The 26,225-nt window shown below is 41.2% G+C and overlaps 1 protein-coding gene across 2 annotated transcripts in view; it reads right to left on the bottom strand.

Moving 5' to 3' along the window:
- Positions 1-11,366: 11,366 nt before the first annotated feature.
- Positions 11,367-26,225, bottom strand: part of LOC101141821 (small ribosomal subunit protein uS5m) — a 35,254-nt gene continuing 20,395 nt past the window's right edge. For both annotated transcript variants that reach the window (XM_004031394.5, XM_019020986.4), the window contains 5 exons: positions 25,511-25,557; positions 24,683-24,740; positions 24,321-24,383; positions 14,244-14,380; positions 11,367-11,749 (listed from right to left, as the gene is read on the bottom strand). In XM_004031394.5, the coding sequence (XP_004031442.3) occupies positions 11,525-11,749; positions 14,244-14,380; positions 24,321-24,383; positions 24,683-24,740; positions 25,511-25,557 (530 nt within the window). In that variant the 3' untranslated portion in view covers positions 11,367-11,524. The remainder of the gene's footprint in view (positions 11,750-14,243; positions 14,381-24,320; positions 24,384-24,682; positions 24,741-25,510; positions 25,558-26,225) is intronic.

Raw genomic sequence — 26,225 nt, 5'->3', positions numbered from 1 at the left:
AGAAAAGCAAATGCGATTCATTCAAGGTAGTCTTTGTCATGCAAATCTGGAATCATGTTGCTAGTAGGTATTTAGAGCTTGAAGATCCCACATCTAGCATTTCAAACAGAAGTGATTACCTCTGTAGGACACAAGCATTTTTCTTTTTTTTTTTTTTTTTTTTTTGAGATGGAGTCTTGCTCTGTAGCCCAGGCTGGAGTGCAGTGGTGCAATCTTGACTCACTGCAACCTCCGACTCCCGGGTTCAAGCGATTCTCCTGCCTCAGTCTCCCGAGTAGCTGGGATCACAGGCATCTGCCACCATGCCTAGCTAATTTTTGTATTTTTAGTAGAGACGGGGTTTCATCATGTTGGCCAGGATGGTCTCGATCTCCTGACCTCGTGATCCGCCCGTCTCGGCCTCCCAAAGTGCTGGGATTACAGGCGTGAGCCACCGTGCCTGGCCCGGACACAAGCATTTCTAACTGCAAACTACTTCACTAAAAGGAGAAATAGATTTCTACTAGAATCATCAATGTCTATATTGCAGCATCCAGCAAACAGGGACTGCTATATTTGGGAAGCTCTTCTTGCCCCCTGGTGGTTGTAAAGATGTTTAGATAAACTGCACACTAAAAAGTGTACTCTTGGCTGGGCGCGGTGGCTCATGCCTGTAATCCCAGCACTTTGGGAGGCCGAGGCGGGCAGATCACGAGGTAAGGAGATCAAGACCATCCTGGCTAACACAGTGAAACCCCATCTCTACTAAAAATACAAAAAATTAGCTGGGCATAGTGGTGGGCCCCTGTAGTCCCAGCTACTCAGGAGGCTGAGGCAGGAGCATGGCATGAACCCGGGAGGCGGAGCTTGCAGTGAGCCGAGATCACGCCATTGCACTCCAGCCTGGGCGACAGAGCAAGACTCTGTCTCAAAAAAAAAAAAAAAATGTGTACTCTTGGTGAAGTTTTGAGATATATATATATTTACACTGTGAAACCATCACACAACCAATTTGTTGAACATATCTGCCACCTGATCTGCAAAAGCTGCTTCATGCCCCTTTGTAATCCCTCCCTCACACCCATTTTATCCCCTCCCAGCCCCAGGCAACCACTGATCCACTTTCTGTTATTATAGACTAGTTTGCACTTCCTAGAATTCTACAGAAATGAAATCATACAGCATGTGCTCACTTTTTGGTCTTACTTCTTACACTCAATGCATTTTGAGATCCATCTGTATTGTGTATCAATAGTCCATTTCTTCTTTTTTTTTTTTTTGAGACGGAGTCTTGCTCTGTTGCCCAGGCTGGAGTGCAGTGGCGCAATCTCGGCTCACTGCAAGCTCTGCCTCCCAGGTTCACGCCATTCTCCTGCCTCAGCCTCCCAAGTAGCTGGGACTACAGGCGCCCACCATCACACCTGGCTAATTTTTTTGTATTTTTTTTTTAGTAGAGAAGGGGTTTCACCAAGCTAGCCAGGATGGTCTCGATCTCCTGACCTCGTGATCCACCCACCTCAGCCTCCCAAAGTGCTGGGTTTACAGGCGTGAGCCACCACGCCAGGCCCAATAGTCCATTTTTATTGATCGTTCATTTATCAAATGTATATCAACAGGTAAATGGCTACACAAATTGTGGTATATCCATACAATGGTTATTACTCAGCAATAAAAATGTAGCCATTTACCTGTTGATATACATTGGTGTTGTTTCCAGTTTTTATTACAAATTAAACTGCTATGGACATTTATATAAAAGTCTTGGTAAGGGCAGATGCTTTTGTTTCTCTTGGATACATACCTAGGAAGGGAACGGTCAGGTTATGTGGCAAGTATATCTTTAACATTTTAAGAAACTGCCCAAGTATTTTCCAAAGTGGCTGTACCATTTTACATTCCCACTAACAATGTACAAGAATTCCAGTTATTTCACCCTATCTTCACCATTTGGCAGAAGGATCTTTAGACATTCTGATGTATGTGGTGGTATCTCTCAGTGGTTTTAATTGCATTTCTCTAATGACTGATAAGCACCTTTTCATGGACTTATTTGCCATATCTGTATCTTCTTTGGTAAAGTGTCCAAATATTTTGCCCATTTTTATTGTTATTTTCTAATTACGAGTTTTGAGATTTATGTATCCTGAATACAAGTCCTTTATTAGATATGTCTGGCAAATATTTTCTTTCATGTGTGACTCACCCAGTCTGTGGAAGACTTTTTCAAACAATCTTTTCAAGAGAAGAAATTCTGAATTTTGATAAAGTTCAATTTATCAACATACAGATTGTGCCTTTGATATTGTAGCTATAGGTCACAAAGACTGCGTCTAGGTTTTTAGCAGTTTTAGTTTTGGGTTGTAAATATAGGTCTGAAACATCACTGGTTAGTTTTTGTATATAGTGTGATATATGGTTCAAAGCTCATATTTTGCATATGGATATCCATCTATTCCACCACTCCTATCTTTCTCCTATTCTCCTATCTTTTCTTCACTGAATTTCCTTTGCATCTTTGTCAAAACTCAACTGACCACATTTGGAGGGTGTATTTCTATATTCTATTTTCTTCCATTGACCTGTGTCTATCTTCACTGGTACCACAAGGTCAATGACTGTAGCTTTAGTCTGTTCAGTTCAAAATGCTAATTTCCCCCTTTTTATTTTTGTTCTTTCTCATGGTTATTTAGGTGTCATTTAGTTTCCAAATATTTGGATTTTCCAGATGCTACTGATTTCTAATGTAAACCCACTGTGATCAGAATATATACTCTGTGTGACTTAAATCCTTTTAAATTTATTGAGACTTGTTTTATGGCCCCGAACATAGTCCATCTTGGTAACTGTCCTGCATGCCCTTGAAAACAGTTATGTATTTTGCTGTTGGTGGTAGAGTGTTCTATAAGTCAATGACAGGCCACAGCAGGAGGATTGGTTGAGGCCAGGAGTTCAAAACCAGCATCGGCAAAAAGGTGAGGCCCCCATCTCTACAAAAAAAATTAAAAACTAAAAATCAGCTGAGTCCAGTGGCACATGCCTACAGTCCCAGCTGCTCAGGAGACTGAGGTGGGAGGATCCCTTGAGTTTCATTGTTCCAGGCTGCAGTGAGTTATGATTGTGTCACTGCACTCCAGCCTCTGCAACAGAGAGAGGCCCCATCTCTTAAAAATGAAAAGAAGAAAAAAGAAGCCAATGAAGTCCAAGCTGGCTGATAATGCTGCTCACATCTTCTATATCCTTACCAATTCTATTTGCGCCAATTACTGAGACAGGGATGTTAAAATCTCTACTAATTGTGGCTCTATTTTTCACTGTAGTCCGATCAGTTTTTGCTTTATGCATTTGAAGTTCTATTTGTAGGTGTCTGAATGTTTAGGACTGCTATGTTGTCCTGATGAATTATTATTATAAAATGGCCCTCTTTATCCCTAGTAATAGTCCTTGCTCTGAAATCTACATTGTCTAGTATTAACATATCCTTCAGCTTTCTATGAACTTACATTAGTGTGGTTTATTTTTCCACCCTTTTACTTTCAACCTATCAGTCTTCATATCTAAAGTGGATTTCTTATAGGCAACATATAGTTGGGTCTTGCTTTTTAAAAATGAAATCTGGTAATTTCTACTGTTTAATTGACATGTTTAGACTTCTGGTTTCTGGTCTGGTGTATAAGGAGCCTGGAGGCCAACACTCCATACTAATAAGTAAAAACTTAAATAAACTGAAAAATCAAAACCTCTTCTTATATTTACCAAAGAATTGAGTTCACAGGGCAAACTGGTGTCTCCAGAAGTTGAGAAATTGGCTAGACTCAAAGAATCACAACTTACCAGAGCAGAAACCCACTGGCAGAACCATTCCAGGAAGAAGTTCAGGGTAGGGAAACCTAACTGTAACTGATGAATTGCTAGACGCTCAGTGTGGCCAAATTTGAAAGGTGAAAACTCCAGAGGGACCCAGTCATGGTGGGGGACATTTCTACGAGTTTTACCTCCAGGAACTTACCATGTCCCCACAGTGAACACCTACCAGGCTCCTCCTGCTTCTGGCAAGGAAACGGGGAAAGTAACCATTTTGAAATATGACAGAATGCGTTCTCAAAAAGTCTTGCCCTTATGAGAAACTGTGTTATCAGAGCCTATCTGACCTGAGAGAAGGGAAATACTCAACTCTGTTATCCTGTTCTAAGTGGGTAAAAACCAAGGAGTACTTGTAAAGATTATGGCCCAAGGCCACAGATTCACTAAAAGACTAAGACCTAATCACAGGACTAGAGAAGCTGCTTCTATTCCTCACCTTAACTCGCCAGATCACTAAAGGCCTATTTAAAGGAGTTCCCTTTACCCAGTACATCATGTTTGTCCAACAACAAATTACAAGGCATACTAAACAACCAAAAACAGTCTAAAGACACAGAGCAAGCATCAGAACCAGACTCTGATATGGCAGGGATGTTGGACTCATCAGACTAGGAATTAAAACAACTACAATTAATATGCTAAGGCTCTAATGGAAAAAGGGGACAACCTGCAAAAACAGGCAGGTAACGTAAGCAGAGAGATGAAAATTCCAAGAAAGAGTAAAAAACATGCTAGAGATTGTAAAAAGTGCTATAGCAGAAATGAAGAATGCCTTTGATGGACTCCTCAGTAGACTGGATACAGCTGAGGAAAGAATCTCTGAGCTTGAGGACATGTCAGTAGAAACTTCCAAAACTGAAAATCCAAGAGAAAAAAGACTAAACAACAACAACAACAAAACTGGAACAGAATATCTAAAAACTGTGGGACAACAAAAAGTGTAACATACACCTAATGGGAATATCAGAAAGAGGAAAGAGAAAAAGGAACAGAAAAACTATTTGAAGCAATAATGACTCAGAATTCCCCCAAATTAACATCAGATATCAAACCACAGATCCAGGAAAACACACACACACACACACAAAGGTGCCAAAAAAGTACACCTACACGTCATTTTCACCCTACAGAAAATCAAAAATTAAGAAAAAACCTTGAAAGCTTTCTCTGCTCGCATGTGTCATGGTGGCATCAGGCACAGCCTCAATGTGCAAAACAATGCCTGCGAGTTCATGGACCTGAATGTGCCATGGAAATACTCTGCCAGCAACTGTGGCATTGGTGCCAAGGACCTCACGTCCATCCAGATAAAGTGGCCAAAATTGACAAGGTTGCAGACAGGTTTAATGGCCAGTTTAAAACCTATGCTATTGGCCAGGTGCAGTGGCTCACTCCTGTAATACCAGCACTTTGGGAGGCCAAGGTGGGCGGATCACTTGTCAGGAGTTCAAGACCAGCCTGGCCAACATGGTGAAACCCCGTCTGTACTAAAAATACAAAAATTAGCTCGGCGTGGTGGTGCACACCTGTAATCCTAGCTACCGGGGAGGCTGAGGCATGAGAATCGCTTGAACCCAAGGAGGTGGAGGTTGCAGTAGGCCAAGATTGCGCCACTGCACTCCACTTCAGCCTCGGCAACAGAGCAAGAGTCCATCTCAAAAAAACAAAAACAAAAAAAAAAACCTATGCTATCTGCAAGGCCGTTTGCACAACGAATGAGTCAGATTACTCGATTCTTTGAATGGCCAAGGCGACAGCATTGTTTCAAAGAACTTCTGACTAGAGAGCATCATGAATGTGCAGTATGTCTCATAAAGTTTTTAAAAAATCTTGAAAGCTAGAGGAAAAAACATCCTACCTATAGAGAGCAAAAATAGGATTATATCCAACTTCTCCCCAAAAACCATGCAAGCAAGAGTGGAGTGAAATATTTAAAGTAGTGAGAGAGAAAAAAACACCCCACCACCTAGAATTCTGTATCCTGTGAAATTATCCTTCAAAAGTAAAGGAGAATAAAGATTTTCTCAGACAAACAACAGGGAATTTGATGCCTTGTGAGAAATGTTAAAAGTTCTTTAGAGAGAAGAAAATGACAAAAGTCAGAAACTTGGTTCTACATAAAGGAAGAGCATCAAAGGAGGAATAGGTGAAAGGAAAATAAAAACTTTTCACTTTTCTTGGTTGATCTAACAGATAACAGTTTGTTCAAAGTAGTAATAGCAACAATGTACTTGATGAGTATAGTTTATATAAGTAAAATGAATGACAGCAAGGGACAAGAGGGAGGAATTAGGAATACTTTATTAATGCAAGGTACTCGCACTACCCAAGAAGCAATATACTGTTACTTGAAGTTGGCCTTGGATAGTTGTAAATGTGTACTGCAAGATCTAGGGTAACCACTAAGGAAAGCTTAAAAAAAAAAAATAGTATATGCCAAGAAAGGAGAGAATATGGAATCAAAAGGCAGAAAAAGTGGAAAACAAAAATAGGAACAAAGAACAAGGGCAGCATATAACAGTAATGTTATGGCAGACATTAATTCAATTCTATCAAGAATCACTTTAAATGTCAAAGGTCTAAATGCACGAATGGAAAGACAGATTGTCAGAAGGGGCAGATTTTGATTCTTGATCAAAAATCAAGTATATACTGTCTACAATAAACCCACTTTAAATATAAAAATGCATGTAGATTAAAAGTAAAGGAATGGAGAAAGATATATCATGCTAACACGAATCAAAAGAGAGAGTAGCTATATTAATTTCAGACAGAGGTGACTTCAGAGCAAGGAAAATTAGCAAGGATATGGGAAGATGACATGATGATAAGGGGTCAATTTTCCTAGAAGACATATCCTTGTTTTTTGGGGTACAAACATGGCTCATTACAGCCTCAACCTCCCAGGCTCCAACAGTCCTCCCGCCTAAGCTTCCCTGTAGCTGAGACTACAGGCACGCACCACCATGCCTGGCTGATTTTGTAATTTTTCGTAGAGATGAGGTCTCACCATGTTGCCTAGGTTGGATAACAATCTTTAATGAACAACAGAGCATCAAAAAATACATGAGGCAAAAACTGATAGAACTGCAAGGAGAAATAGAGGAATCCAGTATTATAGGTTAGAGACATCAACACCCCTCTCAGAAACAGACAGATCTAGCAGGAGGAACATCAGTAAGGACACAGTTGAAAGTTACCACCACCATCAACCAACTGGTTATAATGAACACATTGAGACCATTTACACTTTAGTGATTATGAATATGGCTGGGTTTAAATCTACTATCTTGCGTCTTGTTTTCTATTTATTCTACCTGTTCCTTGTTCCTCTTTTCCTGACTCATTTTAGAATACAGTCTTAAAACTTATCAATAAAAAAGTTTTAAGATTGCATTTGTATCCTCTTTGTTGGTGTAATAGCTGTAGCTGTGTCACTTCAGTGATTCCTTTAGGGCGAATTTCTAGTGCACATCTTTAACTTAAACGAATCTACCTTCATATGATACTACACTTCAAATATGTAAGAACCGCATGACTACGCATTTCCATTTCTCCCCTCTGCCTTTGTGCTATTATCATCTATTTTACTTCTACATGTTGAAAACCACAATACATTATTTTTGCTTTAAGTGGTCAATTAGGTGTTAAAGATGTCTAAATAAAAGGATATATGAAATCCTTTATGCATATAATAACCTACCTAGTTATCATTTCTAGTGTTCATTTATTTGCATAGAAGGTTTCCATCTGTTACTATCTTTCTTCTGCACGAAGAACCTCCTTTAACAACTCTTGTAAGGCAGGTCGGCTGATTCTTTCAGATTTTATGTCTGGAAAACCCTCCATGATGGCCTTCATTTTTGAAAGATATTTTCATTAGGTAAAGAATTCCAGGTTGGTAATGTCTCTCTTTCCCTACTTTAAAGATGGTGTTTCCCCATCTCTTACCTTGCATTGTTTCCTACAAGAAAGCTGCTGTCATCTTTACCTTTGTTCCTCTGTACCTAATCTTCTCTCTCTTCCTCACTTCTAAAATTTCCTCTTTATTGCTAGTTGAAATTTGATTGATACAGTTATTATATTTCTTGGGTCTCAGTAGTTGCCATCAATTCAGCTATTATTTCTTCAAAAAAACCTTTTTTTGAGACTTGCTCTGTCACCCAGGCTGGACTACAATGGCGCAGTCTCGGCTCACTGCAACTTCCGCCTCCTGGGTTCAAGTGATTCTCCTGCCTCAGCCTCCGGAGTAGCTGGGGTTACAGGCACCTGCCACCATGCCTGCCTAATTTTTGTATTTTTAGTAGAGACAGGGTTTCACCATGTTGGCCAGGCTGGTCTCGAACTGCTGACCTCGTGATCCACCCGCCTCAGCCTCCCAAAGTGCTGGGATTACAGGCGTGAGACACTGCGCCTGGCCATTTCTTCAAATTGTTTTTTATACCTCCCTTCTCCACGGACTCCAATTATACACATATTTGGCTCCCAAAGTTGTCCCATAGTTCTCTAATGCCCAGTTTCTCCTACCATCTCTTCTTCAGTCTTTTTCCTGTTTAAGTTGCTGTCTTCAAATTCTTTCATATCTCTTTCTGAGATGTCCAATCTGCTGTTAATCACATTCAGCGTTTTTCATCAGATATTGCAGTTTTCATCTCTAGAGGTTCAACTTGGTGTTTTGTATCTTCCATGTTTTTCTCTCTAGCTTTCTGAACATATGGAATACAGTCATAATACCTGCTTTAATGTCCTTGTCTACTGATTGTCATTGTGCCATTCCTGGGTCAGTTTTGATGGACTGATTTTTCACTTCATTATGAGCTTATGTTCATGCTTCTTTGCATGCCTAGTATTTTTGTTTTTGTTTTTGTTTGAGACGGAGTTTCGCTCGTTGCCCAGGCTGGAGTGCAATGGCATGTTCTTGGCTCACCACAACCTCCACCTCCCTGGTTCAAGCGATTCTCCTGCCTCAGCCTCCCAAGTAGCTGGGATTACAGGCATGTGCCACCACGCCTGGCTAATTTTTTTGTATTTTTAGTAGAGATGGGGTTTCTCCATGTGGGTCAAGCTGGTCTCAAACTCCTGACCTCAGGTGATCCGCCTGCCTCGGGCCTCCCAAAGTGCTGGGATTACAGGCGTGAGCCACCGCGCCTGGCTGCCTAGTGATTTATTAGATGCCAAGTATTGTATATTTTACTTTATTGGGTATATTTTTTGTATTCCTATATTCTTGAGCTTTGTTCTGGAACACAATTAAGTTACTTGGAAACAGTTGTGTTCCAGTTTGGTCTTGTTTTTAAGCTTTCTGAGTTGGCACCAGGGGTAGTTTTTATGTAGAGTTAATTTTTCTACTACTAGGGCATCTTAGTTCTCTTCCAATGCCACCTAGATTACAAGGTTTTCCACTGTGACTGTTGATAACAGGCACTATTTTCCACTCCAAACGCTGTTCCCTCTAATTCTTTTGGGTGAGTTTCCTCACCGGCATGCACTATTAGCGTGTAACTAAATATCTGATGGAAACTCTCTGCAGATCTTAGTTCTCCTGCTGTGCAACTCTCTCCTCAAAGGCATTCTCCCCTGTGAACTCTAGCCATTTCGACTGCCCAACTGCACCTCAACTCCAGGAGACCGCCAGGTCCTGATGGGGTAACCCTTCCTAGAACCACCGACTCTCCACAGATAGTAAGTACGGATAATTTTGTTTCCCCTCTCCAAAGGATCATTGTCTTTTATTGCTTAAAGTTCATTGTCTTTATATTTGTTAGGTACTTAAGAAAGAAAACTAACAAGACAGATAAGTTTTAGGAAATAACTACCTTACTCTAGCAAAATACCACACACAAAAAAAGGGGGCCCACCCACACCAGACAACGTCACAGGCTGAAAACTTTCACCATCCAGCCTAACATGGCCTGCTCCCTATCCCATGGTGCCATTAGGGTGCTCCTACTTCCAGCAGAAAGGCCTCAGCAGAGGTCCGGAGGACAGCGACAGGAGGAAACCTGGATCTCCATCCTCACCAGGCAGTAACGAGGCAGTGCCCCATCCCATACCAGCACTGTCAGAGGAAGCATGCTGAGAGATTTAAATAACTCCCAGAGCTTCATAACAGTGAAGATGACCAGGATACAGCCAAAGTCACTCATCATAACAAGAACTAGGACATTGTAAACTTGAATGAGAAAAAACCTCAAGGGATGTCAACACTAAGATGACACAGATGTTGAAACTTTATGACAATAATTTTTTTTTTTTTTTTTGGAGACAAGGTCTCACTCTGCCACCCAGGCTGGAGTGGCATGAACAAGGCTCACTGCAGCCTCAACCTCCTGCAATCAAATGATCCTCCCACTTCAGCCTCCTATGTAGCTGGGACTACAGGCATACACCACCATGTGTGTCTAACTTTTAAATTTACTTTTACTTTTTGTAGAGATGAGGTCTCACTTTGTTGCCTAGGCTGATCTCAAACTCCTGGGCTGAAGCAATCCTCCTGCCTCACCTTCACAAAGTGCTGGGGTTACAGGCGTGAGCCACCACACCCACCTGATGACAAGGATTTTAAAGCAGCCACCATAAAAATGCTTCAGTGAGCAATTATAAACACTCTTGAAGCCATTTAAAGAAAAAAAAAAGTCTCAGCAAACAGTCTAAGCAAATAGCCTCAGCAAATAAAGATATAAAAAATAAACCAAATGGAAATTTTAACTGAAATATACAATGACAGTCAAAGTTAAAGTACTGCATGGATGGTTCAAGAGCAGAATGGAAAGAGTAAATAACCAGTTATTCTGAAGATAAAACAATAGAAATTACCTAAACTGAGCACCACAGAGAAAACAGACCGGAAAAAAAAATAAACAGCGCCTCAGGGACTCATGGGACAATAGTAAAAGATTTAACATTTTGGTCATCAGTGTCCCAGAAAGAGGATGTGGGTGGGGCAGAAAGAGTATGCAAAGAAATAAAAATATATATATTCCACAGAATGGGTAAAAACTTCTGTAAAACATGTATCTGATAGGGGGGCTTATATCTAGAAACTATAAGGAACTCAATAAAAAATAACTTTTTAAATGGGCAAAGGCTCTGAATAGACATTTCTCCAAAACACATATACAAATGGCCAATCAGCACATGAAAAGATGTTCAACATCATCAGCCATCAGGGAAATACAAGTCAAAATTGCAATGGTATACAATTAATATACCATTTAACATTCCCAATAGTAGCCTACAACTTCCATTTCCACTGTGGAAAACGGTCTGGAAGTTCCTCACGGTAGTCAAGTTACTTAACTGCTCTGTAAAAGGAAGTTAATCACATTCACTGGATGAATGAGTTCATATATATTAGCTATAATTACTACAGCAATTATCATTGTGTACATTATTACTGATTGGGTCAAATTATTAACCCCGTCTCCCTAATTCATTTACTTTTGTTACTTTGGATGAATATTTAAAGTAGTCTTGAACTGAGATATGTATGTAAAGGTTCTATCACATTGGCATATAACATGTGCTCAATAAACAAAAGCTATAATTATTTATTTCCAAAGAGTTTAAAGATTAAACTTCCCTCAAAACAAACAAAAGGCAAGGCAACACCCCAAGCTGTGAGGGGCTGAGTCTCTCCTAGGTGCAGGGCAGCACAGGAACTGGCTGCACAAGGCCAGAGAGGTTACGTGGCGGCTCTCTTTAAATTAGACCACACAGAGCGCTTCATTCCCTGTGCAGTCTTCACGTCTTCCCAGTCCAGTTTGACGTCTGGAACCTCATCTTCTGGCTCTGGATCCTTCCTCAAGGCCCCCCGGGGGGACGCAACCACAATGGGCAGAGGGCCACATTCCTCCCGGATTTCCACAACATGGAGGCCCTTCTTATCAGCCAGCTGTTGATGGGTTTCCTAGGCAAGACCAAATTCAGAACAGGTTAGGTCTGAAGTACATTTGCAACATAAAGAGCAGGAACTTCCACAGGCCACAACAGTACAGCCTGGGGGGATTCAAAGGCCATTTCAGTGGATTTGGGTTAACGTGTTTTGTGGCTAAACTCTAATAACCTGTCATGGGTGGAGTCATTTCAGCCTCATCTGCTGCATCTGCCCGCCCCAAACTTGGACAGAGGAAGGGCCTTGGCCTCTGGTCTCTTGCCTTCTAAACCCTCCTGATTATGCACCATGCTGTGCCAAACACTGAACTTGAATCTCACCAACCCCCTAGATCTAACTACCAATTTACAGTAAATATAGGGGAGATAAGACATTAAGGACCCTACAGGTATTTTAGTCAGCAACAGGCCAGGAAGCACTACAAAACAAACAACCTGGTTTCCTCAACAAAAAATCATAAGTGGGGCGGGGATGGGGGAAGAGGAGGGGAACCTATTTAAAAGGCATAGCAAAAACATACATTAACCTGTTCTGCAACCTGATTCAAACACATTGTGTAAAAAAAAAAAAAAATTTTTTTTAATATAACAAATGGAATTTGCTCATTTGTATGAACATGGATTGGATATTTGATGATACAAGTTACTGTTAACTTTTTAGGTATGATAATAGTATTACAGGGTATTTTTTAAAATCCTTATCTTTTCGAAGATACATACTAAAATATTTAGGGTTGAAATAAAATGTCTGAGATTTGGTTCAAAATAACTGGGGGTGGTACTAAGAAGCAAGACTGGTCATGAGCTGGGTAACAGGGCCATGGGGATTCACTGCAGAGGGAAGCCACAGAGATCTGGAAGCAGGCAGATTAGTTCAGTAGATGTTATTCATGGTACAATGACATACCTGCTACGTCAATCCCGTGATCCCAGGCCTTATGGCTGCCTTGCACTATTCTAATTATATATCTAATGCCTTGCAGTATGTTTGAAATTAGAAAACAGATGAGCCATTTCATAAACAAAATAAAATAACTTATATTGGTGTATCTTTCAATCAAAGGCATATCACCTAAAGTGGTGGCATCTTTTCCTTTCTGAGTGACATATTAAATAATGCAACCTTTTATAGCTGATGGCATTTTAGGAGAGATGACATATGGTAACTATATCAGAAGGTTTAAAAGACTAACAGAAAACAAAGATATCACATAAAAGAACAAGTCTAGGCTGGGCGTGGTGGCTCACGCCTGTAATCCCAGCACTTTGGGAGGCCAAGGCGGGTGGATCACGAGGTCAGGAGTTCAAGACCAGCCTGACCAACATGGTGAAACCCCATCTCTATTAAAAATACAAAAATTAGCCGGGCATGGTGGCACGTGCCTGCAGTCCCAGCTACTCAGGAGGCTGAGGCAGGAGAATCGCTTGAACCCGTGAGGCGGAGGTTGCAGTGAGCTGAGATGGAGCCACTGCACTCCAAGCCTTGGTGACAGAGCGAGACTCCGTCTCAAAAAGAAAAAACAAACAAACAAAAAACCAAAAACAGAACAAGTCTACTGGATCATAAATACAACCTATCTAAAATCAACATCTTAATTAAACCTCTAATGTTTCAATTTACAAGCGCTCTGAAGGGTGTTTTAGACCGTAACACACACAAAAGCTGTTCAGAAAACAGAAGGCTTTTACCCAAAGCCTTCTTTTTCTTTTAATTTTCCTACTTTAAACAGAGACATGTAAAATTACTCCATGGATCACTTTACCTAAAACCCACCACTGTACTCCTGAAATGTCAGGAAGCCTGCCAAAGTCCTCAGCTAACAGAGTTCAGCAAATGGAGCCTATTGAACCTGGTTGTCTTTTCGGTTCATCCACCTATGCTAAGGTCTACCCATCCTTTCAAGAGACAGGCCAGCCCTCCTGGGTAGGTAGGGGAGCTGCCCAAGAATGGGGGCCTGGTGCAGTCACAGCCCTGCCCTCCATGGTGGGTGACTGGGAGCCGGGCCCAGGGCTCCCACCTATGAGGAAAAGTAACCTGATACGTTAATGTTCATAGTTCCCTACCAACTCAGGCATCAGTCCGAACCACCTACACAAGTAACAGGGAACTGACTGTGCCTGCCCTGAATGCAGAGGTGCCCTGGGTGCTTCATCCTAGCCCCAACTGAAAGGACTAAATTAGGAAATGAACTTTCTCTTTTGATTTTACTTTTCTATACTGTTGGAGCTTTAGAACAAGCAGGTGTTATTTTCATAATAACATGTAGACTGTAATTATTGGCTTTAAAAATGCTGCTTAGAAAAACCCATGAAGTACTTTTTAAAACGTAATTTTCATGAACTTGTCAGTGGATTTAACTAAACTTTGCAGTCACAGACAGCAAAGAATGCCCAACTCCTCAGGTGGCCCCAGGAAAGCATCTCCAGGAGGCCCCAGGGCATCGTAGCCCCAACACACACAACTGAAATACAAACTAGAACTTCTGTTTCAGACCCCGGGAAAGGATTACCTGTCTGGAGAGCCCACGGAAGAGGCCCTGGGTGAGGCTGAGCATATTAATGGACCCAGAGACCTTGGCATACATGTCTTTGATGCCAATGAGTCGGCAGATGGTGATGATGGCCCTGTGGCAGCGGAGGCCGTAACCTAGAAAAGGAGAAACCAGGTGAAACACAGCCCACTCGCCTGCAGCGGGAGGAGTCACCCTGCTGGCTTTCGCATGGCTTCAGGCTCTGGGCTTCGGGAAACTGGTTCATATTCTGGTATCACCACTTCCTAGTGAGCTGACCCTTGACAACTTACTTAACTTCCAAGATGACACTTACTCAAACAGGATACTACAAGGATTAAGAAGATGACATCTACAAATATCTTGAACACATTTTGAGGGCAAAAAAACAGGATTGTTATTGAGATTAATAAACATGCATGAAAATTCTTGGCACCCCAGACTCATTTAACTAAGGATGGAGGGACACATCTCTTCTCACCCTCCTTGATAGTTCCGTTGCCCTGAGCAGAGGGTCCACTTCCTCCTCCTGAAGAAGCTCCTCTTTTCGTTTTGGTAACACACCCTCTCCTGGATTTCCTCCTAGCTATTGGCCTGTCCTCTCTTCCTTGCTGGCCTCTAAATCTTGGGGGGTCTCCCGTCCAGCCACTTGCCCTACCCTTTTCTGCCTGTAATTCCTTCTCCAGAGAGCTTTAAAAACACAAACCAAACACGTTGCTCCCCATTTAAAGATCCCTCCTTCCCACTGTTCTCGAGATGAATATAAAGAACATCATGGCCTATTCAGAGCCTTCTGTGCCTGAGTCCTGCCCACCTCCCTGACCTCATCTAGAGACATGCCACCTCCTGCTGGCTTCCTCACCTTAAGGACTGCATTTGGGATTCCCTCTGCCTGGAATGTCCTCCCAGCTCTGCCCCCTTGGCTCCTTCTCACCTTCAAAGTCCCACTCAAATTGCTCCTCCTCAGACAGGCCTTCTGTGACCATGCTATTCAAGGCGGCATCCTTCCTTCTGCCTTCCTCCCTCCTACTCTAACACAGTACCCTGATTAGGGCACTCAACAAAACCTGTTTATCCAATGCTTCCCCTGAGTGGCAGATGGCTCCCATAAGGGCCAGGATATTGTTTACCGCGGTGTCCCCAGAGCCCGGAGCAGCACCTGGCAAATGCAGGTGGAGTGAGGGAGCTGCAGGGCCCAAGTTTGGCCTCTAACATTATTTGCCAGACATAAAACTCGGCACACACCTCTTCTGCTCCAAGGCAGAAGATCTACTCTGGAAATTGGACATTACTGGCTTTCTAGTTTGACTTTTTATGGTCAAAAACTATTCCTTCTACTTGAAAGGGCCAATGAACTGTGGCCTCCATAATTATGCCAGAGCATGCAAGAACTTAAGGGGATAGCTAAAGACAGGTCACAATGGGGTCCTCTGTTCTTCCAGGTGGAGTTATGTACACACAGAACAGGTGCCGCCGACGTGAACATAATGCACCCATGTCTGGATGAGCACTGGTGTGCACACACCTAGAGAGAGGTACACGTGGAAGGGGGTATCATGCAGATTCTGGAAGGAGCTGAGAGGCAGCCTCTACCCTGCCACTGCTCGCTGAATGACTGTGACAAGAAGATCCCTCCCTAAAACACCTACTTGGCAGTGCTGCTGATGAGCACCGAGATGTGTAATACACAGTACCTGGACCAGCACAGACACTGCATGAACACTGGCCACTGTGTGACACATACACAAACACCCGCGTGACAGTGGTCATAGTCCGATGGTAATGATTTGACTACCTTCCAGGCACAGACTGTCAAAAAACACTTGTTTAATAAATATGGCAAAGTTTTGCAGTGCTGTGTGTGGAACTGAATACTGTTCTATAGCCGAAGTAGAAGTGTTCCATGGTTAAATACATTTGGGAACACCACACCCTCCATTTCTCTTGGGAGATTCATATTGCATGGCAGTGCATTAAAGATTGCAACACTCACAAAGATGCAAAAACACTTTTGGTGTCTTTCCTTAATCCAGTTCTGCCATCTGGCATCCTTTTTGGAATAAAACCTTTTCTATCTCCTACAGAACTAGTAACACATAGGCACATCATTTAGGAAATGCCTATTTGTACACGTATGTACAAAATGTCTATAAATGTGTATGTATTCAGGAAACGTCTAAAAGTATTATATACTGTTTTAGCTTCAAAATCAGAATATTAACCCCGATACACAGGTAATGGTCTAGATCATACAAAAAACTGAAAAATACAGCTTTGATTAGAAGACAGGAAAGATTTTAAAAGGTAGCTTCTTCAATTAAATTAAAATTACAGCAGTCATTTGAATAGGATTCCATTCCAAGATGGCCGAATAGGAACAGCTCCAGTCTGCAGCTCCCAGTGTGACTGACGCAGAAGATAGGTGATTTCTGCATTTCCAACTGAGGTACCTGGTTCATCTCACTGGGACTGGTTGGACAGTGGGTGCTGCCCACGGAGCAGGGCAGGGCATCGCCTCACCCGGGAAGCACGAGTGGTCCAGGGATTTCCCTTGCCTAGCCAAGGGAAGCTGTGACAGACTGTACCGGGAAAACCAGGACACTGCCATCTAAATACTGCGTCTTTCCAATGGTGGTAGCAAACGGCACACCAGGAGATTATATCCCAGGCCTGGCTCAGCAGGTCCCATGCCCATGGAACCTTGCTCACTGCTAGCGCAGCAGTCCGAGATCAAACTGTGAGGCAGCAGCCCTGGCTAGGGGAGGGGCGTCCGCCATTGCTGAGGCTTGAGTAGGTAAACAAAGCGGCCAGGAAGCTCCAACTGGGTGGAGCCCACCGCAGCTCAATGAGGCCCACCTGCCTCTGTAGACTCCACCTCTGTGCGCAGGGCATAGCTGAACAAAAGGCAGCAGAAACTTCTGCAGACTTAAACGTCCCTGTCTGACAGCTCTGAAGAGAGCAGTGGTTCTCCCAGCATGGTGTCTGAGCTCTCAGAATGGACAGACTGCCTCCTCAAGTGGGCCCCTGACCCCCGTGTAGCCTAACTGGGAGACACCTCCCACTAGGGACCGACTGACACCTCATACAGCCGGGTGCCCCTCTGAGATGTAGATTCCAGAGGAAGGATCAGGCAGCAATATTTGCTCTTCTGCAATATTTGCTGCTCTGCAGCCTCTACTGGTGATACCCAGGCAAACAGGGTCTGGAGTGGACCTCCTGCAAACTCCAACAGACCTGCAGCTGAGGGACCTGATTGTTAGAAGTAAAACTGACAAACAGAAAGGAATAGCATCAACATCAACAAAATGGACATCCACACCAAAACCCCATCTGTAGGTTACCATCATCAAAGACCAAAGGTAGATAAAACCACAAAGATGGGGAGAAACCAGAGCAGAAAACCTGAAAATTCTAAAAACCAGAGCGCCTCTTCTCCACCAAAGGATCCCAGCTCCTCGCCAGCAACAGAACAAAGCTGGATGGAGAATGACTTTGACAAGTTGGCAGAAGTAGACTTCAGAAGGTCGGTAATAACAAACTTCTCCAAGTTAAAGGAGAACGTTCAAACCCCATCACAAGGAAGCTAAAAATCTTGAAAAAAGATTAGACAAATGGCTAACTAGAATAAACAGTGTAGAGAGTACTTTAAATGACCTGATGGAGCTGAAAACCATGGCACGAGAACTACGTGATGCATGCATAAGCTTCAGTAGCCAATTCAATCAAGTGGAAGAAAGGGTATCAGTGATAGAAGATGAAATGAATGAAATGAAGCAAAAAGAGAAGTTTAGAGAAAAAAGAGTAAAAAAACGAACAAAACCTCCAAGAAATATGGGACTATGTGAAAAGACCAAATCTACATTTGATTGGTGTACCTGAAAGTGACAGGGAGAATGGAACCAAGTTCGAAAACACTCTTCAGGATATCATGCAGGAGAACTTCCCCAACCTAGCAAGGCAGGCAAACATTTAAATTCAGGAAATACAGAGAACACCACAAAGATACTCCTTGAGAAGAGCAACCCCAAGACACATAATTATCAGATTCACCAAGGTTGAAATGAAGGAAAAAATATCAAGGGCAGCCAGAGAGAAAGGTCGGGTTACCCACAAAGGGAAGCCCATCAGACTAACAGCGGATCTCTCAGCAGAAATTCTATAAGCCAGAAGAGAGTGGGGGCCAATATTCAACATTCTTAAAAGAATTTTCAACCCAGAATTTCATATCCAGCCAAACTAAGCTTCATAAGTGAAGGAGAAATAAAATCCTTTACACACAAGCAAATACTGAGAGATTCTGTCACTACCAGGCCTGCCTTACAAGAACTCCTGAAGGAAGCACTCAACATGGAAAAGAACAACTGGTACCAGCCACTGCAAAAACATGCCAAATTGTGAAGACCATCGATGCTAGGAAGAAACTGCATCAACTAACGGGAAAAATAACCAGTTAACATCATAATGACTGGATCAAATTCACACATAACAATATTAACCTTAAATGTAAATGGGCTAAATGCCCCAATTAAAAGACATAGACTGGCAAATTGGATGAAGAGTCAAGACCCAGTGTGCTGTATTCAGGAGACCCATCTCACGTGCAGAGACACACATAGGCTCAAAATAAATGGATGGAGGAAGATCTACCAAGCAAATGGAAAGCAAAAAAACAGCAGAGGTTACAATCCTAGTCTCTGATAAAACAGACTTTAAACCAACAAAGATCAAAAGAGACAAAGAAGGCCATTACATAATGGTAAAGGCATCAATTCAACAAGAGCTAACTATCCTAAATATATATGCATCCAATACAGGAGCACCCAGATTCATAAAGCAAGTCCTTAGAGACCTACAAAGAGACTTAGACTCCCACACAATAATAATGGGAGACTTTAACACCCCACTGTCCATATTAGACAGATCAATGACACAGAAGGTTAACAAGGATATCCAGGAAGCAGACCTAATAGACATCTACAGAACTCTCCACCCCAAATCAACAGAACATACATTCTTCTCAGCACCACATCGCACTTATTCCAAAGTTGACCACATAGTTGGAAGTAAAGCACTCCTCAGCAAATGTAAGAGAAAAGAAATCACAACAAACTGTCTGTCAGACCACAGTGCAATCAAACTAGAACTCAGGATTAAGAAACTCACTCAAAACTGCTCAGCTACATAGAAACTGAACAACCTGCTCCTGAATGACTACTGGGTAAATAACAAAATAAAGGCAGAAATAAAGATGTTCTTTGAAACCAATGAGAACAAAGACACAACATACCAGAATCTCTGGGACACATTTAAAGCAGTGTGTAGAGGGAAATTTATAGCACTAAATGCCCACAAGAGAAAGCAGGAAACATCTAAAATCGACACGCTAACATCATAATTAAAAGAACTAGAGAAGGAAGAGCAAACAAATTCAAAAGCTAGCAGAAGGCAAGAAATAACTAAGATCAGAGCAGAACTGAAGGAAACAGACACACAAAAAAAACCTTCAAAAAAATCAATGAATCCAGCAGCTCATTTTTTGAAAACATCAACAAAATTGATAGACTGCTAGCAAGACTAATAAAGAAGAGAGAAGAATCAAACAGATACAATAAAAAATCACCACCAATCCCACAGTAATAGAAACTACCATCAGAGAATACTATAAACACCTCTACACAAATAAACTAGAAAATCTAAAAGAAATGGATAAATTCCTCGACACATACACCCTCCCAAGACTAAACCAGGAAGAAGTTGAATCGCTGAATAGACCAACAACAGGCTCTGAAATTGAGGCAATAATTAATAGCTTACCAACCAAAAAAAGTCCAGGACCAGACAGATTCATAGCCAAATTCTACCAGAGGTAAAAAGAGGAGCTGGTACCATTCCTTCTGAAACTATTCCAATCAATAGAAAAAGAGGGAATCCTCCCTAACTCATTTTATGAGGCCAGCATCATCCTGATACTAAAGCCTGGCAGAGACACAACCAAAAAAAAAGAGAATTTTAGACCAATATCCCTGATGAATGTCGATGCAAAAATCCTCAATAAAATACTGGCAAACCAAATCCAGCAGCACATCAAAAAGCTTATCCACCACGATCAAGCCAGCTTTATTCCTGGGATGCAAGGCTGGTTCAACATACGCAAATCAATAAACATACTCCATCACATAAACAGAACCAAATGTCAAAACCACATGATTATCTCAACAGATGCAGAAAAGGCCTTCAACAAAATTCAACAGCGCTTCATGCTAAAAACTCTCAATACACTAGGTATTGATGGAACGCATCTCAAAATAATAAGAGCTATTTATGACAAACCCACAGCCAATATCATACTGAATGGGCAAAAACTGGAAGCATTCCCTTTGAAAACTGGCACAAGACAGGGAAGCCCTCTCTCACCACTCCTATTCAACATACTGTTGGAAGTTCTGGCCAGGGCAACCACGCAAGAGAAAGAAATAAAGGGTATTCAATTAGGAAAAGAGGAAGTCAAATTGTCCCTGTTTGCAGATAACATGATTGTATATTTAGAAAACCCCATCGTCTCAGCCCAAAATCTCCTTAAGCTGATAAGTAACTTCAGCAAAGTCTCAGGATACAAAATCAATGTGCAAAAATCACAAGCATTCTTATATACCAATAACAGACCAACAGACAGCCAAATCATGAGTGAACTCCCATTCGCAATTGCTACAAAGAGAATAAAATACCTAGGAATCCAACTTACAAAAGATGTGAAGGACCTCTTCAAGGAGAACTGCAAATCACTGCTCAATGAAATAAAAGAGGACACAAACAAATGGAAGAACATTCCATGCTCACGGATAGGAAGAATCAGTATCGTGAAAATGGCCATGCTGCCCAAGGTAATTTACAGATTCAATGCCATCCCCATCAAGCTACCAATGACTTTCTTCACAGAATTGGAAAAAACTACTTTAAAGTGCATATGGAGCATATGGAACCAAAAAAGAGCCCGCATTGCCAAGACAATCCTAAGCCAAAAGAACAAAGTTGGAGGCATCATGCTACCTGACTTCAAACTATACTACAAGGCTACAGTAACCAAAACAGCATGGTACTGGTACCAAAACAGAGATATAGACCAATGGAACAGAACAGAGCCCTCAGAAACAACACCACACATCTACAACCATCTGATCTTTGACAAACCTGACAAAAACAAGAAATGGGGAAAGGATTCCCTATTTAATAAATGGTACTGGGAAAACTGGCTAGCCATATGTAGAAAGTGAAACTGGATCCCTTCCTTACACCTTATACAAAAATTAATTCAAGATGGATTAAAGACTTAAATGTTAGACCTAAAACCATAAAAACCCTAGAAGAAAACCAAGGCAATACCATTCAGGTCATAGGCATGGGCAAGGACTTCATGACTAAAACACCAAAAGCAACGGCAACAAAAGCCAAAATTGACAAATGGGATCTAATTAAACTAAAGAGCTTCTGCATGGCAAAAGAAACTACCATCAGAGTGAACAGGCAACCTACAGAATGGGAGAAAATTTTTATAAGCTACCCATCTGACAAAAGGCTAATATCCAGAATCTACAAAGAACTCAAACAAATTTACAAGAAAAAAATCAAACTACCCCATCAAAAAGTGGGCAAAGGATATGAACAGACACTTTTCAAAAGAAGACATTTATGCAGCCAACAGACACATGAAAAAATGCTCATCATCACTGGTTTTGCAAATCAAAATCAAAACGAGATACCATCTCACACCAGTTAGAATGGCAATCATTAAAAAGTCAGGAAACAACAGGTGCTGGAGAGGATGTGAAGAAACAGGAAGGCTTTTACACTGTTGGTGGGGCTGTAAACTAGTTCAACCATTGTGGAAGATAGTGTGGCGATTCCTCAGGGATCTAGAACTAGAAATACCATTTGACCCAGCCATCCCATTACTGGGTATATACCCAAAGTATTATAAATCATGCTACTATAAAGACACATGCACACATGTTTACTGCGGCACTATTCACAATAGCAAAGACTTGGAATCAACCCAAATGTCCATCAATGATAGACTGGATTAAGAAAATGTGGTACATATATACCACGGAATACTATGCAGCCATAAAAAAGATGAGTTTCATGTCCTTTGTAGGGACATGAAGCTGGAAACCATCATTCTGAGCAAACTATCGCAAGGACAGAAAACCAAACACCGCATGTTCTCACTCATAGGTGGGAACTGAACAATGAGAACACTTGGACACAGGGTGGGGAACATCACACACTGGGGCCTGTGGTGGGTTGGGGGCAGTGGGGGAGGGATAGCATTAGGAGATATACCTAATGTAAATGACGAATTAATGGGTTCAGCAAACCAGCGTGACACATGGATACCTATGTAACAAACCTGCACATTGTGCACATGTACCCTAGAACTTAAAGTATAATTAAAAAAGAAAGAAAGAAAACATGAATATAATACATAAACATATGGGGACCTTGCCAGAGAAATAAAAATTATTATTATTATTATTTTATTTATTTATTTTTTTTGAGACGAGTCTTGCTCTTTCACCCAGGCTGGACTGCAGTGGTGATATCTCGGCTCAGGGCAAGCTCCACCTCCCAGGTTCACCCCATTCTCCTGCCTCAGCCTCCCGAGTAGCTGGGACTACAGGCGCCTGCCACTGTGCCCAGCTAATTTTTTGTATTTTTAGTAGAGACGGGGTTTCACCATGTTAGCCAAGATGGTCTCAATCTCCGGACCTCGTGATCCGACCACCTCAGCCTCTCAAAGTGCTGGTATTACAGGCGTGAGCCACCGTGCCCGGCCAAAAATTATTTTTAAAATTAAAAAAAAAAAAGTTGTAGCAGTCATTCAAATATCATTGAGATATAAATGTGTCTAAACTATGCTGCCCAACATAAACATGATCCAAGCCGTAAGCAGAAGCCATATATATAATTTCAAATGTTCTCATAGATGCATTTTGAAAAGTTTTTTTAAAAAGTTTATTTAGTGATGTGTTTTATTAACCCAATATGTCCAAACATTATCATTTAAAATGTAGTCAATAATATTTTTGAGATATTTTATATTCTTTTTTTGTACTAGGTCTTTGAATTCTGGTGTGTATTTGATAATTAGAGCACATCTCAATAGCCACATATTACGTGCTCAATAGCCAGGCCCGCTAGTGACTAGTGGCTGCTGTATGGGACAGCACAGATCTAAACCTTGAAGTCCACTCAACACCTTTTCTAATGACAAAACACATGGTTTTTATCCAGCATTTAAATGATTAATTATGGCTTTAAAGCAGAAGGCAAGTTCTAGTGCATTAACACAACTGATTCTGTATTTGAGGGTTTTTTCCCGATTTATTTCCAAGCCATGGCTCTAGCAACGTTGTATTAGAAGCTTTGATATGAAATTTTAAATATAATGTTTCATCTCTTCTGACTCACACTTTTTGAGACTTATATACCAAAAGTTACATAAAATCATTTTTTACTGTAGAACTACAGGCGAAATGCAAATCAGCAGGTTCAAGAATCCTACACTCAGAGACCACTAGGCATGACTGCCCTAGCCCATGACCCTGAACTCTGCCTGCCTGCCTGCTTGTCCACAAAACAGGAAAGGCCATCTCTGCATCATCCCTAGTGCTTAGCATAGCACCCAGCTCACAGAAGGCATCCAATCAGAATTTGATGAGCACTAAACCTGGACCTGAGTCAGAACTGAAACACCTAAATGCATCAATGAATTCCCTATGAGGAACTAATGTTCCCACTCCTCCAAACCCTACTACTCACTCAGGTGTTATTTCCCGTTTCCAATGTGCTCTCCCCACCGTAAATTATTCCTGGAACAGGCCTGTGCTCACAGTAGCCTGTGTGCCTTGACTATTCTTATTTCTCCAAGAGCCTCATCGTTCTTAAATCTAACATAAGCCTTTTACATTCTGGTGTTTCCAAGATGAGTTCAACTAAAGATGAACAAAAATAGAGAGGACAGAACTGTTATAATTTCTCTGCTTTATCATCAACAAATGGTAAGAGTTTTAAAGTTACCTTTGGGTTGTTTCTTCATCTTGATATGCGTCCTTTTAAATCTTAATGAAATATCATGGAATACTGGAGGGTAAAAACATAAACACAAAAGGATTAGGTATGTGGCTTTAATGAGCCTTTGCAAATATCACAAAGCAATGTATACTAGCCTCAACAGCCAGCACATATTGACCAAAGATAAATGGTAAGCTCTGATTTCATTCATTTTAGTAACCTTCTTAGGAGATTTGTTTTCACACTTCATTTATTTGTAAGAATGTAATAAGAGAGAAACACAAAGATACCTATAGAGATACATTGTCACACAGACTTTAACAAATGTAATCCTGCAAATTAAAAAAAAAAAATAGATTATCACTCACTTGTATGGTCTTCATATCGTTCTATATAATGCAAATGGTGAACTGCTCTGTTCTTTGCCTGAAAGGAAAATGTTTTTCTTAACTCTATTGTTGAAATTTACATCTTTTCAAGGATTCCAAAAACACTTTTAATAAAAATGTTTCATTATCAAAAATTCACTTACGCAAAAAGGTTAGTATATACTTCTAAAACATAAGGACTTATTTTTTAAAACTCTTAACTACAATATCACTATCACCCCTAAAAAAATTAACAATAATTCCTGGCTAGGAATGGTGGCTCACATCTATAATCCCAGCACTTTGGGAGGCCGAGGCAGGCCAATCACTTGAGATCAGGAGTTCGAGACCAATCTGACTAACATGGAGAAACCCCATCTCTACCAAAAATACAAAAGTTAGCTGGGTGTGGTGGTGGGCACCTGTAATCCCAGCTACTTGGGAGGCGGAGGCAGGAGAATCACTTGAATTCAGGAGGCGGAGGTTGCAGTGAGCCGAGATCGTGCCACTGCACTCCAGCCTGGGTGACAAGAGTGAGACAACATCTCAAAAAAAAAAAAAAAAAAAATAACAATTCCTTAGTATCTTCAAACATTCTGTCAGTGTTCAAACTTCCACAATTGTCTCATAACTTGGCTAGACAATTACAAATCTGATAAAAAATGGTGCAAAGGAATATAAGTATTTTATGAGCTAATTAACCCTTGACAGCAAGCCTCATGGGAAGGTTCTGGGACAAATTATTATTGTTTTGTGGTTCCGACTGTGTCTGGCATATAACTTACTAATCTTTTACTGAGTGTCAACAAAGAAAAAAAATGTACATACTTTCCTGAAAGCATCCATCCGATCAGTAGCTTTCCCAATAGAAAAACCTTTAAACAAAAAAGCAAAAATAAGAAAAGAGACAGAAATTTGGCCCATGTGGTTTTTGCCACATTTCAAGTTTCTGCTCCTACAATATTTCATAGCACTTCATCTTTCCACCACCCACAAAAGACTTGCTATACAAAACCAGTAACAGGCTGGGTGTAATGATTCACATCCGTAATCTCAGCACTTTAGGAGCCTGAGGTGGGAGGATCGCTTGAGCCCAGGAGTTTGAGACCAGCCTGAACAACACAGCAAGACTCTGTCTCTATTAAGAACAAAATTTAAAAAATTAGCCAGGCATGCTGGTGCATGACTGTGGTCCCAACTACTCAGGAGGCTGAGATGGGAGGATTACTTGAGTTTAGGAGTTTGAGGGTACAGTGAGCTATGACTGTGCCACTGCACTCCAGATAGAGCAAGACCCTGCCTCAAAACAAAAAAAAACCTAACAATAACAAAGCACGAGGCTAGAGATCTGTTTTGAAGCATTCTGGAAATAACAAATTTAGATGTATTTATAAAATCCAAGGTTAGATGCTGCCTTTCAAAAATAGCTAGATAAAATACACTCAATTCAAAAAAAACTAAATATGCTTTAAATGAATTAGGCAAATCACTTTGAACATTTAAAGATAGATTAAAATAATCAGAAAGGGGCCAGGTGCAGTGG

Source organism: Gorilla gorilla, chromosome 12 (assembly GCF_029281585.2).
Source record: "Gorilla gorilla gorilla isolate KB3781 chromosome 12, NHGRI_mGorGor1-v2.1_pri, whole genome shotgun sequence".
In the NCBI taxonomy this organism is placed as follows: domain Eukaryota; kingdom Metazoa; phylum Chordata; class Mammalia; order Primates; family Hominidae; genus Gorilla; species Gorilla gorilla.
The sequence above is the reverse complement of the archived record's forward strand: the minus strand, read 5'-3'. Positions and strand labels throughout refer to the sequence as shown.